The sequence below is a fragment of the Pristis pectinata genome, chromosome 23 (assembly GCF_009764475.1).
Source record: "Pristis pectinata isolate sPriPec2 chromosome 23, sPriPec2.1.pri, whole genome shotgun sequence".
In the NCBI taxonomy this organism is placed as follows: Eukaryota; Metazoa; Chordata; class Chondrichthyes; order Rhinopristiformes; family Pristidae; genus Pristis; species Pristis pectinata.
This window is the reverse complement of record NC_067427.1, coordinates 1391856-1409179: the sequence shown is the minus strand read 5'-3', so window position 1 is coordinate 1409179 and position 17324 is coordinate 1391856. Positions and strand designations below refer to the sequence as shown.

The 17324-nt window shown below is 42.6% G+C and overlaps 1 protein-coding gene across 1 annotated transcript in view; it reads right to left on the bottom strand.

The window, feature by feature from the left end:
* The window catches only part of LOC127582028 (regulator of G-protein signaling 3-like), a 224014-nt gene that overhangs the window by 141356 nt on the left and 65334 nt on the right, over positions 1 to 17324 (bottom strand). The window contains 4 exon segments of the mRNA XM_052036961.1: positions 390 to 495; positions 3951 to 4032; positions 12085 to 12152; positions 16261 to 16351. Coding sequence (XP_051892921.1) covers positions 390 to 495; positions 3951 to 4032; positions 12085 to 12152; positions 16261 to 16351 — 347 coding nt within the window.

Genomic DNA, 17324 nt, shown 5'->3' with positions numbered 1-17324 from the left:
CATTGTTAAAAATATTTGGAGACAAGAGAGACAGCAGATGCAGGGAATCTGGAGCAACACACACAAAATGCTGGAGGAACTCAGCAGGTCAGGCAGCATCTATGGAGGGAAATGAAATGGGCTGAGACCCTTCACCAGTCCTGACGAAATCATAGCATCCTGATGAAGGGTCTCGACTTGAAACGTCGACTGTCCATTTCCCTTCGTGGATGCTGCCCGACCCGCTGAGTTCCTCCTGCATTTTGTGTGCGCTGTTGAAAATATTTGCCCAGTTTTGAGGAGAAAGCCTTTAAGATGAATTTAGTTTTCACTTGATGACTGGTTGTGATTTCATTAGATTAATACAAATGAATTTAGAACTCTAGCATCTCTACCGCACTGAGCGTTACCTTATTGCATGAGCCAGCTCCACACACTTCCACTGTTGCACATGTTGCCCATTGAGCTGCAGCAGTGTGTCCAAGGACTGTAACCCTGACTGATCTGCTGGGCCACCTGACGAGAAACAACATTGCACTGACTCATTAACAGTATTTGCATGCACATTCTGAAGGTAAATTACAACTATTCTTTCAGCTGACAGTTTTAGAAAAAAAAAGTTCTGAAAGATAACAATAATGCAGGAAATCATTGTATCAAGACAAGATTCACACCCCCGGCCAGTCTGACTCGTGTGTGTGACTCCAGACCCACGAGTCAGACTCAGAGAGCAATACAGCATTGATACAGGCCCTTCAGCCTAACCAGTCCATGCCAACCATGGTGCCCACCCAGCTAGTCCCAATTTCCTCCGTTCAGCCCATATCCCTCTAAGCCCCACCCCTGCATATTGCTGTTTAAATGCTTCTTAAATGATACTATTGTACCTGCCTCACCCACTTCCTCTGGCAGCTCGTTCCACACACTCACCGCCCTCTGCGTGAAAAAGTTGCCTCTCAGGTCCCTCTTAAATCTTTCCCCTCTCACCCTAAACCTATGCCCCCTAGTTTTGGACTCCCCTACCCTGGGGAAAAGACTGTTACCGTCCACCTTATCTATGCCTCTCATAATTTTAAACATTTCTATAAGGTCACCCCTCATTCTCCTACGTTCCAAGGAATAAAGACCCAGCCTGTCCAACCTCTCCCTATAACTCAGGCCCTCAAGTCCTGGCAACATCCTCGTAAATCTTCTCTGCGCTCTTTCCAGTTTAACCACATCTTTCCTATAACAGGGTGACCAAAACCGTAGACAGTGCTCCACCACTAATGTGGTGACTCTCAACTGTCTCTTCAGTTGAGGGTCTGAGGGGTGGACAATAAATGCTGACCTTTCTAGCTACATAACATCCACATCACAACCCATTGAAGACTTGTCAGTGAAAGCAAACATGCAGCTGTGACAAGCAGCAGGGATACCTTGGCACCATTTGATAGGCCTTGTGACGTGGCACATGGAACACTGAGCAGTTTTGTCTCCTTACCCAAGAAAGGATAAACTAACCATAGGGGAGGAGATAAAGGTTCACACAAGTGAATCCTGGTGTGGTGGGCCTGGTATATGAGAGGTTGGGAGTGACCTGGCCTGCACTCGTGGGAGTTTGGAAGAATGAGAGGAGATCTCATTGACATCACACAATTCTGACAGGCCCTGACAAATGGGTGCCAGGAAAACGTTTCCTCTGGTTCAGGATGCAGAGAGTGACGTAGAATTCTCTCAAAGGTGGCAGTGGAAGCTAAACCACTGAGTATATTTAAGAAGGTAAACAGATTTCTAGACACTAAAGGCATTGTGCAGTATGGGGAGAGAGTGGGAACATGGCACTGAGTAAAGAATCGGCCATGGACGTACTGAATCCACGTTCCGAGGGGTTGAATGGCCTACTTCTGTGATTCTTGGAAATCTAACAGAAAATGATGAAAATGCTCAGTTGTTTAGGGAGCATGTGTGAAATGATGGAAATGCTCAGTGGTGGAGGGATCATGTGTGGAAAGAGAAATGGAAATAATGTTTGAGGTCGATGAGTTTATCAGAAGTGGGAAATGCATGAAATAAAACAATTTGCAGGGAGGGGAAGAGAGAACAAAGAGGCTGTGGGGACCAGGGGAGACGGAACGTCACCAGCGGTAGTGCCAGCTGAGAGAAGCTGATGAGGGGTTGTCCAGGTGAGGGATCAATAGGAGGTGGTGAGTCACAGAGCACAGAAACAGGCCCTTCAGCCCAACTTGCCCATGCCGACAAGCTAGTCTCACCTGCCTGCGTTTGACCCACAGCCCTATAAACCTCTCCTGTCCATGTAAATTGTGATGAATGAAATCTAAGCATCCCAGCAGAGAAGGAAGGAAGGAACCTGACTGTTGGAAATGAGAGAAACAAGACTAAAACAGCTAATTATCTGGCACTGTTGAATTCAATGTTGAGTCCCGAAGGCTGTAATGTGTGGAGTCTTACAATGAAATGATGATTCCCAGGCATTGAGCTTTGTTAGAACAATGCAGGAGGCCTAAGGCAGAGAGGTCACAGTGGGAATGTGCGTGGGACCCTGGACATCGGGAGATGTAGCATCTCCTGCAGTTGCAGAGATAGGTAGACTCTGGGAAGCCCTGAAAGGGACAGCCCCTTCAGGATGCTGGAAAGGGAAACAAAGATGTGCCTGGTGGAGGAACGGGAGAATACAGAGGATGATCCACTTAATGTGGAGGCTGTGGGAATGGAAGGAGGGATCATGAGGAGCAATGCAGGAAAGGAAACAAACACAGTTGACAACCCTGTCAAGCGTGCTGCAGGGGAAACCACAGATGACGACCACAGGAAAACAAACTGCAAGAGTTGGTGTGGAAGGTAGTGTCCATCATCGGATGTGATGGAGGTGAAGCAATGGGGAGAACAGAATGTGTCCTCACAGGGTGGGAGGTAGCTGTGGGAGTCTGCAGGCTGGTCATGGACACTGGTCACTGACATATGGCTAGAAATGGAGATGCAGAGGTCAGGGACATAGCTGAAAAATAAGGAGCCTGACACTTAAGACCGAGGTGTGTAGAAAGGTCAGAGGGTGGTGAACCTGTGGAATTCTCTGCCCCCGAGGGTGGTGGAGGCCAGTGTGTTAGATATATTTAAGGTGGAGATAGTTAAATATTTGAAAGATTGAGGAATAGAGGGTTTTGGGGAACCGGCGCAGAAGAGGAGGTGAGCCCAGCATAGATCAGCAAGCTTCACATTGAAGGAGCGCCAGGCTTGAGGGGCCGAGTGGCCTACTCCTGCTCTACTTTATGTGGAAGGAAAGGAAGAGTTGGAGATGGACAATGGCTTCCTACCCTGTCCTGATGAAGCTCAATGAACAGCACCTCATCTTCTGACATAGCACATTGTAGTCTCCCATGTGCACATCAACCGTTTCAGGTTATCAGCCGTTCCAGTCAGACATCTGACATTTATGGCATCCACTTCTTTTTTATTCTCTTTTTCCCCCCATTTCAACTTTCATTCATTTCCTTTTCACCCCTGCACCAGACACATCTTCTCTCATTCACCAACATTTACCACCCTCCTTTAGCCAGGACTATTATCAAATGCCTCCTGGTCTCCAACCCATCAGAGATCTTTTCCTTTGTTACCTCTGCCTCCCCTCCTTCCCCACCTTTTTTTTTGCAATTAAAACTTACTTCTTTTCCCAGTCTGATGAAAGATCACAGCCTGAAACATTAACTCTAATCTTCACTTCATAGATGCTGCCTGACCTGATGAGTATTTACAGCATCTTCTGTACTACCAAGGTTGTTTTATAATTCCAAAACATTTGTAAAGATTTTATAGGCAAAAGGCAAAGGCAAAATATAAGGTGTTTGTACTTATATTGAAAGATATAAAGCAACTGTTGAAAATGCAACTATAAAATCAAAGTCCACACAGCTTATTCAAGGGAACAAACAAGTGGCAATGCCAAAAGCACCAACAGACTCAGAATATCTTGCCTGGGTCCACAGCTTGCACACGAACTGGAGCATCACAGCAAATAGTGAAGCCAAAGCCATCTTTGCCTCGTGGGATTGTAACCTGAAACACAACACAATAAAACTAGCACAAAATACCGTCATCCCCAGGAAACACTAATCAGTACAGTTCAAACAAAAGCTCACTTAAAATCCTTATCACTTGTTTTGCTTAACTGCAATGTTCTCAAGAAGTACAAGAATATATTCGTCTGAGAGGTTGTTTCTAATTTTCTGACATAACTTGGGTGATGTTGACTGGATTCATTTCAGGACAGAAGCTGAAGGGCATAGAAAGCTGTCATCTGAAACAGATGGTTAACTTGGCTTAAATATATTAATGAAGCCCTAATTAGATCATTTGACCTCTCTGCCTTTTCTTAATAGTCATCTAGATTAACTAACATTTTGACCTGATATTCATCTGCTGGGAATAAGCTGCAAGTAGAATTTAACTTTAAAATCCCAGAGAGGGAAATCTCTGCATAACTTTAAACCACTTCTCAACAATTCTTTGGTGTCTCCCTCTTGACAACTTTTACTGATTTTCCATTGTGCTGTCTGTACGTGCAGCCTTGCTTAAAAGCGGCAGGTTTCTTTATAGCGTCCCACTCTATGGCCTTTCTACATGCCTGACACCTTCGGCATTCGAAGAATTGCTATCACGAGGTGCAAAGAAAGACCACAGTGTGCAAGAAGTGCTCTAGAAATCATGGTCTCTGTCAGAACTACTCATCTTGCTCTCTTAAAGGAATCAAAATCAGGACTCATTGGAAATATTCGGCTGGTAATGAGGAAGTAAAGGGTTAAAAACTGTAACCATACTTATAGCTGATAGAAAAAATACCTTGCAAGCAAGAGCACACAAGCTGCTGACTCAATGGATAAGGTGTTAATTGCTGTGTCCAGGACCTTGGTGGCAGGCCAATATACTAGGTGACAAGGGTGGTGGGTGTAATAAACAGACTGGAGGAAGCTTGTTTTAAACAATGAGGGTGATACCTGCCTTTGAATCTCTTGATTATAACTCAATTATGTTGGACAATAGGTGCGATGTCTGTCTTTGGTTCTGAGGCCTGACCGAAACTCATGGAGCTGAATTCATTCAGTGTGTGTGACAGTCTGTATAAATCACTGACTGCTGCTTTGGACTGCAGAGGGCTCCGATGAAGACTCTGCATGAGAGTTTGAGGAGAATTCTCCCGCAGTATACTGCTAATAAACGCGCTTTAACAGAATTAATCTGTGGCACTGTGTTACTTTGCAGCAGACAGGAGTGGGAACTTAAAATCAGGACAACAATTTGGCGAGCCAGCCAGGAGTCCAAGACGAGATTTCGGAAGCAGTGTGAGTGATCGACGGGGATAACGACTACCTGAGACGGAAGGGCCCCACGAGGTAAGATTCACCTTGATCCCTCTCAGGGAGTTGGACACCTGATAGATCCCTTCGCTTGTCGAATATCTTTTGACGGACCCCTCGCGAACCTGTCTGAGTGCCACAGGTAAGAGGGGTTCTGGGGTTTGAGTCCCCAGTTAGGTTCAAGTTCAGGGTTCGAGTCCCCAGGTTTGGGTTTTAAATTTGTGAATTTTAAGGTTTCGAGCCTTAAGTTTTGAGATCGGTTCTCCGGTACCTCCACCCTGCCTTAGACCGGTTCCTAAGAGGGGAAATCCCCCACGGGAGGATCAGGAACCTGAAGTGGGTGAAGGAAAGAGACCGATCTTACAGGTAATCGCAGCAATTTGTACCGTATGGTTGGAAAAAAGTGGGACAAACTCTAAATAAGTCTGGGTCCAGTACCCCACTATCTAAGTTATGTAAAGATGATCAAAAAAATGAGAATAACTTCCGTAAATTATCAGCATGCCTCAATAAAAAATTGGGATGGATTGGGTTAGGAATGGTTAGGCTATGGGTTTCTGAGTACTCTCTCTCTGGGGGTTTGGCAGGAACTATAAGCCACAAAAAAAAATGGAACTACCTTATTTGTGGACTGGCCGTGCTGAGAAACAGTACCATAAAGGGCCTGGAGGCAGTGAACTAGGAACTGGTGGAGCCTCAACTTTATGCCCAGCAGACCCAGTATGCTGTGGACTACCAGTTGGCTCAGCAAGGAGGAGTATGTGCCATAGTAGGAGACAAATGTGTCACCAATGTGAGAGATGAGTCCTGCAACATTTCCCATGCCATTCAGGACATTCAGAAGCAGGTAGATAACTTTAGGCAGGGACTTACAGGAGGGGCAGGTCGGTTGGGGCACTACTAGGAGGATCATGGGCATCATACCGCTGCATGGAGCAGTGGGGCTAATCATTATTACTATAGTATGCTGTGTGGTGCTGGCCTGTTTAAATACCTGTTGCAAAGTCCTGATTAAGAAACTCTCGGCCACGTTCTCGGCGCCACTCTAGGTTATCATGTAATGATAACGGAGGGAATGAGGAAGTAAAGGGTTAAAAACTGTAACCATACCTATAGCTGATGGAAAAATACCTCGCAAGCAACAGCACGCAAGCTGCTGACTCAATGGATAAGGTGCTAATTGCTGTGTCCGGGACCTTGGTGCTAGGCCAATATACTAGATGATAAGGGTGCTGGGTGTTAAAAACAGACTGGAGGAAGCTTGTTTTAAACAATGAGGGTGATACCTGCCTTTGAATCTCTTGATTATAACTCAATTATGTTGGAAAATAGGTGCGATGTCTGTCTTTGGTTCTGAGGCCTGACCGAAACTCATGGAGCTGAATTCATTCAGTGTGTGTGACAATCTGTATAAATCACTGACTGCTGCTTTAGACTGCGGAGAGCTCCGATAAAGACTCTGCATGAGAGTTTGAGGAGAATTCTCCCGCAGTATACTGCTAATAAACGTGCTTTAACAGAATTAATCTGTGGCACTGTGTTACTTTGCAGCAAACAGGAGTGGGAACTTAAAATTGGGACAACAGTAAGACACCATTTGTGGACAAAGATACAGAGGTAATGGTCAATGATCATTCACCTTCCACGTTTTCACGTACACTGTCTCTAATCATAAATGACTCACCAATCAGCCATTCACTGCACCTGATGGAAAGAGTTTCCAAATCATTACAAGATGACTTCCCACACACACAACAGCTGACATCCAGTGCTTAAGTAAACTACTTTGATCAGATTGATAGTTAACAGTGGGCATGAAGCAGGTAGGAATGGCTGGGAAACCACCTAACGAAGGATCATTGAATGACAAATTATTGAGCCATGATTTGAACAGAAGGTAGCCGTTGGCTATTTAAAGTGATGACTTGCTATCAAAGGCGATGGTAGCCTGGGGCACAAGTCAGCACCGAGAAAGGGTTAGGTAGCAGGAGAAGTGTGAGAGGAGGGGTGTTAGTAGATTATATGGTAGGGGAGGTAGGTAGGTAGCTTGGGAAGAAGCCCAAATTCCCTCAAAGAAATATACTTTTCGAACCCGAGACAAAAAATTCTGCAGATGCTGGAAATCTGGAGCAATACACAAAGAGTGCTGGAGGAACTCTGCAGGCCAGGCAACATCTGTTTGATTTTGGTTCATCAGCTGGCCACAGCTGTACGTATTGAGAGAGCATCAGAAGACACCTCATTCAGCAGCAAACTAAATTAATCTTTAACAATGAGGACCTCTTCAATCCCTGCAGGCACCTCCTCCACGATCAAAATGGTCATGTTACAATTATGGACCAACAAATGTGTATTGGAAAAGGGGTGGGGTGGGGGTGATGCTCTGTATGAACTACTTTACCATTACTTTGCCTAACTTCAGTTCATCTGTGACGTCTCTTTGCATCAGTCTGCAATTCCCCTGGTGTTAAACCTAGTTATCTGCTTCATCCCATGTTTTCTCTATGGCAAAGTACATGAAGTAACTGTTGAAAGCAGCCTCCTAGGATTGAGGTGCCTCTCTGCAGCCGAGTCTTTGAATGGAATTATTCCTATCTACACCAGCTCCTACACAGCAGGCAGCCTGGCCCCATACATTTTCTGCCACTTGTATGCTTTGGTGGGGTTGGTGACAGTATTTGGAGTTACTGGCACCCTCAGAGCTGGTACCTCCACACTCACAGATATTATATCAATCCTACACAAATCCTTAAATTCCAGAGATTGCAAAATTTCCATTATCTATAGTTTACGCAAATACTGAGAGAAAAACAAATTACATCTATGAGCATTCAATGCATTACTGCTTAGTGTAGCCACTTCCAATCCATCTTTAGGAGTTTTAAAATATTGTAGCAGAAATTATACTGAACATTAAAATACATACCTAAAATATCAGGATTTAATCTAGAGTTAAAATATAATCATTTCTATTTTGTTAGTTATACATTCAGTTAACTGTACAATAAAGTTAACTAAAAAAAATAAATGACGACAACAGCCATAAAAATATCAAACTCAGTCACTTAACTTTGAAGTACTACGAAACGGACAAACCTCCTAAACACCTCTTTGAAGAATATGTGCAGTTAATAAATTGTTGATAAATGTTATACCTGCTGCCCAATCGCCTGGAGCATTGTTGAAAAGAATTCTTCTCTCCCTGGGTTGAGTGGTCTTCTTCTATGCTGGAACTGCTGCTTTTCTACAACAACTACCTGGTGTTTGCAGAGCTGTCTACTTTTAGAGACCTGGCTTTTTCAAGGATCTGAACACACCTCGCATATTCTATGAAATGCTGCACATGTACAATGAACTACTGGACGCCGAGCACATTTCCCAAAGTCGTGTGTTCCTGGTTTAAAACTTTTGGAGAGGACTGTAATTTAGTTGGCAAAGCTACCCATGGGAACCCAGATTTAGAAGAATCGCAGGAAGCAACCTTTCACCTCCCAAGCCCCTGGCTCTGTTGTATGGCTCTGAATGATAAGCCAGAGGGCTTCCTGACAATTTAACTTGGCTAGAACTAGACTGACTTTTATTGTCGTTGGTTTCTATGAAGTGCCTCAGTATTTGCTTGGATACCCCTAATCTTTGCTATCTGCTTCTTGTTGCACTGTTTATATATTGATGAGAAATGTTTACTATATTATTCCTAATAGCACAGGGCAAAATCATTCACTGACTAGCAGTGACATTTATAACTAGGATTACACAAACATCAATTCTGGCAGCAATGTCACTAATAATTAGCAGATCTGCACAATAGTGGATTTAAAGATATGAGCAATTAAATTGAAGAAAACCCCTTTTCATTTAAAAAATGTACATTTTTAAAAAAGACATTCCGTTTTGCTGCCTCATTGTCTGTGACTCAATCTTGTTTTGTGATTGGTTAATACAATTAAGATTCAGGCAAGGAAAAGCTAAAAGCACAACGTAACTTGGTGGGAAGGGATGCGACAATATTAGTTTAAACAATAATTAGAATGATTAATATTGTAAAAATCCCTCTGTGAATATTATAGAAATTCAAAACAGAGTGTTGCACAAGAGAATTAATCCTTAAGCAGGGACCAAGTGTAAACAACTGTTAAATCAAGCTTCCTATTTCAAGTATAATGTTTACTTTATTATTTCCTATCTTTGTCTTACACAAATCATAAGCAAAACATTTCTTTTTGCATAACAATCATTAATAAAAAAAGCACTTGGGGGCCCTTCACAAAATGGACAATACAATATTTATGCAGTGGAACCCCAACTTCAGTGTAATGTATGAGCACTTCAAATGAAAAAATGGAAAAGATTTTAAAATCATTCTTTTAAGCTGTATCTTTATACAAGTAGTGCAGAAACATTACTGCCCAGCACACCTTTTCTGGTGCATCAGACCATCACTACCTCAGCACTAGCAGTAAATCAAGTCATGAAGTTGGTTAGGAATATGTAACCCCAGCATGCTTCCTATTCCAGAACGATTGTACTGCTTCCACTGCTCTGCTGCATGGCACTCAGAACAGAGAGTCAGCTTTTAAAGACAATTCCCACATCAGGCACAAGCAGTGTGCAGGCTGCCATGGGACAGAACCAGGCGGCAGGGGAGAGACACTTGTGCATCTCTGTCCCTCCTCCCCAGGGGTTCAACTACCTTCCTGGAGTCACCTACCACTCCTAAGCCCACACTTGTGCCCCGAGGGGTGATCATTGAGCCAAACATTACATTATTTTCCCAGTAGTGCTTTCTGAAATAATACTTGCAGTTAAAGAGTAAAGACTGAACATTTTGGAATGTATACGAGTAGGCTCCACTGAGTTTTACAACTGCTTTGTGAAGTGTCCTGATGTCAGAGTGATCTTCTAAATGGCACCCAAATGATGGATGTAACATTTCTTTCTGCTCCTTGTTTTCTGGTGACGATGGGACCTTGAGCTCCAACACATGTCACTAGGGGCTGAGATATGCATTGCACTACAACTGTCATGGTTCAGGGCACATCTGACACTGGGTAAGTGTGGGCATGCTAACGTGGATTGCAATCTTGTTCCATTCTTGGTCCAAATTTGAGATTGGCATTAGTTCCCTCAGGAACAATCATTACTACAATTTACTCCAAGGGAAAAAATGATTCTAAATCACAAAGTGCTGGGGAAAATGTGCTACATAGGGTAATGTTGACTGGAAAATACACCTTATTCATTGGGTATTGGTCTCCAATGGTAATCGACTAATCTCACCATATCACTTCCTCCCCATGTTCTCGAACAAAGTCAACTAATTCATTTTATTAAAACCTCATGAATTGCTTCAACAACAACTTCTTGCTTCTTCATTTCCAATTGTATTATGACACATTTTTTACATCTGACACTTGTTAGCCCATCTTGTGTTTTTATAACAACATGTTACTTCCCAATTTGCTCCGTCAAATGCAAGTCTAAATCTGGTGCACAAATGGCGAATTAGAGAATCATAGAAAATACATGACACTGGCTCTCCCAGCTGAAGAAGAGCTACCCAGCCTAATCACATCCAGCAGTGCATCCATAGCCCCACAGCTCGAGACCCTGCAAATCCACATCCAAGTACTGTCTAAATGCAATGAGGATTTCACAGTTTGACAGTTTCTTCTGTAAAAACTCAACATTGAATATTTGTGCATCGGTTTGTCTGAAGATCCTGCACTTGAGCTTCTTTGCTTCATTATTGGCTTAGTGAAAAGCCTCATCCATGGTCAGCATGGAATGGTTGGGCCGAGGGGCCTGTATCCGTGCTGTATTGCTCTATGACTCCTCTCATATCCTTCTATCAATTACCTTCACTCTATATTCACTAGTTTTTGGCCTATTTATTCCAGCTAAGACCCTCAAAAATTTTATCCATCTCAATTGTGTCCCTCAACCGCCTCTGTTCTAAAGAAAATGCCCCAACTTATCCAATCTTTCCTCATAGCTACAATTTCCCAGTCCCGGCAACATCCTCACAATTTCCCTTCTCCTCATCTAGTCATGTCTTTGCTGTAATTAGATGGGAAGGACATCATGCAATACTCAAGGTGTGGCTTTACTAGAGAGTACAGCTCCTGTCAGACCTCACCCACCACTTATATTTATGCCTCTGCTAACCATGTACCTTTTTAACCATGTCCTGCTACCTTTAGGTATCTGTGGAAACAGACTCCAATGTCCCTATGTTCCTCACACCACTTAATATGCAACATTACTGTGCATTGTTACAACGGCCCAAATGAATTAATTCACACGTTCCTGGATTAAATTCAAGTTGCTACTTTTCTGCCCAAAAGACCAGACTGTATATGTCGTCGCTGCCAACCCCACAGACAATGTTCGTATCATCTGACATTTCTTTGTCATGCTCCCTGCATTTAAGTCCAATGAACTAATATATATTACAAATCCTGAGCCCTGCATTTCTGTTACAAAAACATCCTTTGCTTCCTACCATGAGTCAATTTAGGATCTGAAAAAAAATCAGGTACACTCTTCAAAAAAATTACTGCACAAATATTAAATGTTATGGATTTGTATGTTAACATTTCTAATCCATGAAATATTTTCCAAAGCGGTTCATCAAAATAAGAACATAAATGCACAAAAACCTGCAAAATTACAAGAAATACAGATTTGCTTAAAAACAGCCAAACTACAAATTGCAGAAATTACACCAACATTTCATGCAGAGATACAAACATACCTTCAATTGTAGCATATCTTCAATGCCTCTATTCTCATTTTCTACAACATAATTTTTCATGGAGGTACCTGAAACACACAAATGAACCTTGTCGTCATTCTTAAATTGTTGTCCTGCAGTTTCAGGATAAATCTCTGCAAATACTAAAGTGCTTTTGTTCACATACCTACATGAATATCTTCCACTGAACTTTATGTTTGTTGGTCTCATTCATGTTTCAAATCTATCATAATGTTCAATGTAATGAATACATGCAAGTTAAGTCCAGAATCCAAAGAACGATCTATTACTTCTATTTAAAAATGTACCTAAATCAACTCAGAAAGGTCCAGTTGCAAAGTCTGGAGGAGTCATTTGAACTGACTGCAATATACAAATACACTGCCTTCTCCAGAGCAGTAAATTGAAGTGATTAAAAAAGAATGTTAGTTACTTCATACAAATGGCGAGGAAACTGGAAGAGACAAGAATGTGGGACGTGGAACCAGAGTTAATGTACTGTCATGGATTGGGAGGTTGGGAGAGTCAGCAAAGAAGCAGCAGATGGAACATAGTGTCGGGGAGTGTGGGGTTACGCACTTGTAGGAAGAATAAAGGTCCAGACCATCTTCTAAATCGGGAGAGAATTCAGAAATCAGAGGTGCAAAGGGACTTGGGAGTCCTAGTTCAGGATTTCCTCAAGATTAACTTGCAGGTTGAGTCGGTAGTAAGGAAGGCAAATGCAATATTGGCATTCATTTCAAGAGGACTAGAATATAAAGCAAGGATGTAATGCTGAGGGTTTATAATGTATTGGTCAGACCACATTTGGAGTATTGTGAGTGGTTTTGGGCCCCGTATGTAAGGAAGGATGTGCTGGCATTGGAGACGGTCCAGAGGAGGTTCACAGGAATGGTCCCAGGGATGACAGGGGTAACGTATGAGGAGTGTTTGATGTCTCTGGGCCTGTACTCGAAGGAGTTCAGGAAGATGAGAGGGGATCTCATTGAAACCTACCGGATACTGAAAGGCCTGGATAGAGCAGATGTGGAGAGGATGTTTTCATCAGTGGGAGAGTCCAGGATCCAAGGGCTCAGCCTCAGAATAAAGGGACATCCTTTCAAAACTGAGATGAGGAGGAATTTCTTCAGCCAGAGGGTGGTGAATCTGTGGAATTTGTTTCCACAAGACAGCTGTGGAGGCCAAGTCATTGGGTGTATTTAAGGCAGAGATTGATAAGTTCTTGATTGGCAAAGGGGTTAAGGGTTACGGGGAGAAGGTGGGACAATTGGGGGGGGGGGGGGGGTTAAAAAAAAATCAGCCATGATTGAATGGCGGAGTGAACTCGATGGGCCGAATGGCCTAATTCTATCCTTTATCTTACGGTTTTATGGATTGAGAATTGGTTATTGGACAGAAAGCAAAGAGTAGGAATAAACAGATCCTTGTCAGTTCAGCAGGCTGGGACTGGTGGGGCAGCACAGGTCTCAGTGCCAAACTCTAGTTGGGGAATACAATACTGCGTTTCCTATTCTCCACCACCAGAGAATCATTCAGTCCTCTCTCCAAGGCAAGTAGAACTACACTCAATCGGAATTTTTAAAAAGGAATTGAATAAATATTTGAAGGAGAAATAATTAAAGCAGCATGAGAAGAGATCCGGGGATGCAGGCACAGATCCAATGGACCAAATGGCCTGCTTCTGTCTGTCCCACTCTGATTCCCTTCACCTTCCCTCCCCAAACATGACTGAAGAAAAAATTACAGGTTTATTCAATTTGTAGACAACTAGAATTTATTTTCCTCCCTTTCTTTGCTCCATTTCATTCATTTCTCACTTTCAATTGTGAGAATAACTGATAGAAAGAGTATGTACAAAAATGGGAACAATTGAACAAGTTGTAATTCCATCTCTTCTGACAGTGTATTGGGTGACAGGTCTCTGGAAGCAACAGTGGGTCACACACAGTGATGAAAAAATGTTTAGATAACAAGCCACACACTCTCAATTGTCCAACTGTTAAAACAAAGACCATTCAGACAGAGAACATGGTCAGACACTGCAAGAATTGAGGAAATGATAAACGATTAACTGAAACTGTTCACTATGAGTTACAAGAAATAGCTATAGTCTTTCAACTTTCCTTTTTGACAATGAAGCAAATAAGGAAATGGACAGACAAGTCTCCAAAAGAACAACACCCATCCTGTGGTTACTGTATGACCAGAAGGAGAAGTCCAGGTGATGTGAAAGGGAACTCCTGCTCTATCACCACTACAGCCTTAGAGCCACACCCAGGTTTCCCAGCTGATTTAGCACAGCAGAGTCAAGGAGGGAAATTAGGTAAAAGCACGCTAAAGAGTAATCTGCAGAATGACCAAAACCAAGACAAAAATTTAAAGTGCACGCCAAGTGGAGGTACAAAGATACTGAATTGATTCAAAAACAGTGGGAAGATGACAATGAAAAGGAGCAATCAGGAAAGTAATGTACAGACCCCAGAGACCATTTAATCCCTGCTTTAGCAGAACTCACATCACCACACAAGTGGAGACAGTGAAACCTTCTCTCATGCAGAACTGGGTGCATAATCCCAAAGAGATCACAGCCTCAGCCTGCCCTGAAATCAAAGCTCACCTCTATCAGCAAACAAAACTACACACAAGACCACAGAACCTACCCACCCACCCTAGACTGGGAAAACTCTAACCTTCATCCACTGATCAGAAATCTCATAAATAGCCCTCACACCTCACATCACTGATTGACAGCCAAAAGCAAATGGAGAGAGATTTCACCCATCCTGCTCTCAGACAGAGGGGTGAACCTCGTTCTCCCTCCACCACCAAAGAATCACTCAGTCCCCTCCCCATCACCACCCTCTGTCGCTTCGTGTACACAAACTGTTTGCTGGCACCTCTACCCAATGAGATCTCCCTCACTATAAAATAAAACTCTCCCTATCTGCACTAAAATTTTCCCCAAAAAGTCCCCATTAAGAAAGAATGCAACCTTCTTGAGTTTGAACTTGACCCAAAGAGAAGCAATTTTCACTTCTCAAGAGTCCCCTTGAGACCCGTCACTCAAAGAAACTCAGCACCACCCACACTGAATTGAAATCCCAAACTATAAAAAGAAAATGACTCAATTCCTTCATCAACAGCAACCCCCCCCCCCACCTACCACCACACCTTCTCCAGAAGTGGAGGTGGAGTTGGGAGTTGGGGCCTGGCATTTAATTTGCCAAACCTATCCCATTCTTCATTCTGTCTCCCAGGTCAGAGGAATCACGTACACAAGGAAACACGCAACATGATGGGATGTAGCTTTTATAACATTGTTCCCACCTTGGGTTATTCAACTGAATGACCCATTGGCAAGTCCTCAATCATCAGGAGAACGTGTGCTTCCATGACTTGCTGGTGATATTGGATTAGCACATAACCTGTGCAGACCCAAAGCTGGTGGTAAGTGGCCACACTTAACTCATCCACTTCAAAAAAACTCTCTGGTGCATATTTCCTGTTGCTGCAAACCACCTAACAAGTAGAGAGTTAAGTAAAGTGGATAGTTAGGTGACTTTTGGTGCTTAACACAGTGTGGCACCTTTGATAGAATCACTGCAACACACTGCAGCCTGGGGCTTACTCACCAACCTGCCACAATCTCCATGTCTCTCTGCTCTCCACCTTTGACTTACCTGGGCTGATTTTGCAATCGCCCTCCCCGATATCAGTAATCTTCATGAGGTTCACTAACTGCACCGAAACTTCTAGCCACATGAAAGGAACATTTAAGAGTGGAAAAAAGAGTGGGCCAGATACATTAGGGACATATAAGAGACTTAGATAGACACATCAATGACAGAGAAATGGGGAGCTATGTGGGAGGGAAGGGTTAGATAGATCTTGGAGCAGGATAAAATGTCACAATGTTGTGGGCTGAAGGGCCTGTACTGTGCTGTAATGTTCTATGAAAAATTGCATCCAGTTTTACCAAGTATTGATCTACACATTGCATTGAAAAAATCTGGGCACAATATTACACGCCATCTATTGCTTACTGAATGGCTGAGGAAGGCATGGTTTACAGAAAAAATTTCAAAGGGCAACTAGTGTTGTAATGTCAATACTTTAGCTGAGAAAACTTTCACACATGACATTGAGAATCAGTGTGAATTGTACCATAATCCATACCTTGGATGGGTTTAAGGCGACGTGTGGCTACTTTCAAGTGTTTCGTCCTTCCTAGATCCTCTCCAAGCAGATAGTACCAACCATTGATCTCCTGAAACAAGTCAAAACAAGTCAAGTTTCTGTGTAACAGTAATACTTTATTCTGCATTCTGTTATTGTTTTCTGTTGTACAACCACGATGTACTGATGTGATGAAATGATCTGTATGGATCACTGTACCTTGGTACATGTGACAATAGTAATAAACCAATTAATTAATCAAGTAAAAACAAGAAAGTATCCAAATGGCAAAACAAAATATTTTGAAGAGTAAAAAATCTTGCTGTTATTCTAAAAGAAGTGAAGAGCCAAATGGCAATATATGTAGGATTTTTGTTCAGCAGCCTCATCTTGTATATTTCTCAGTCACCACTGTACAATTTAAATGTTTGTTGAAATTAGTTAGAGTTAAACTGTGGGATTCTGTAGTGTAACCCAATGTAAAATTTTTCTCTAGGTAGAAGTTAATGTTGCAAAACCAACACAACTCAGAATCAGAATCAGGTTTATATGCTGTAGAGGTCTTCCAGTCAATGCGTTATTGGCGGCAGTTACTGGGTGAATATACAAACAAAGTGTAAAATGTGAAAGGCAGCATTGTGAGGCAGGCCCAACAGGTCAAAGCTGTTCTAATGAGAGAGAGAAACTGAGCCAAAATCATAGATGGATGACTTACAGCAGAAACGGCCAGTTCTGATACAGGCAGAAAGTGAGTTACGGTAAGTTGTTGAATTTGATAGAGTCTGGAACACTGGAACATGCTCAGAAAGAAAATGAGACATTGTTCCTCAAGATGATGGTAAATGGGATTAGTATGGATGGGTGGGCTGAAGGGCCTGTTTCTCTGTATGACTCTATGAAACGTTAAACTGAGGCCCCATCTGTTCCCTCAGACAAATGTAAAAGATCCCATGACTGCTATTTTGAAAGAACAGGGGAGGTAAACAGATTGTACAGTCAGCATCTCTACAACTTAGTGGGAATTTATTGAATACAAACAGAAAGTTTCTTTGTTATAACTGGCA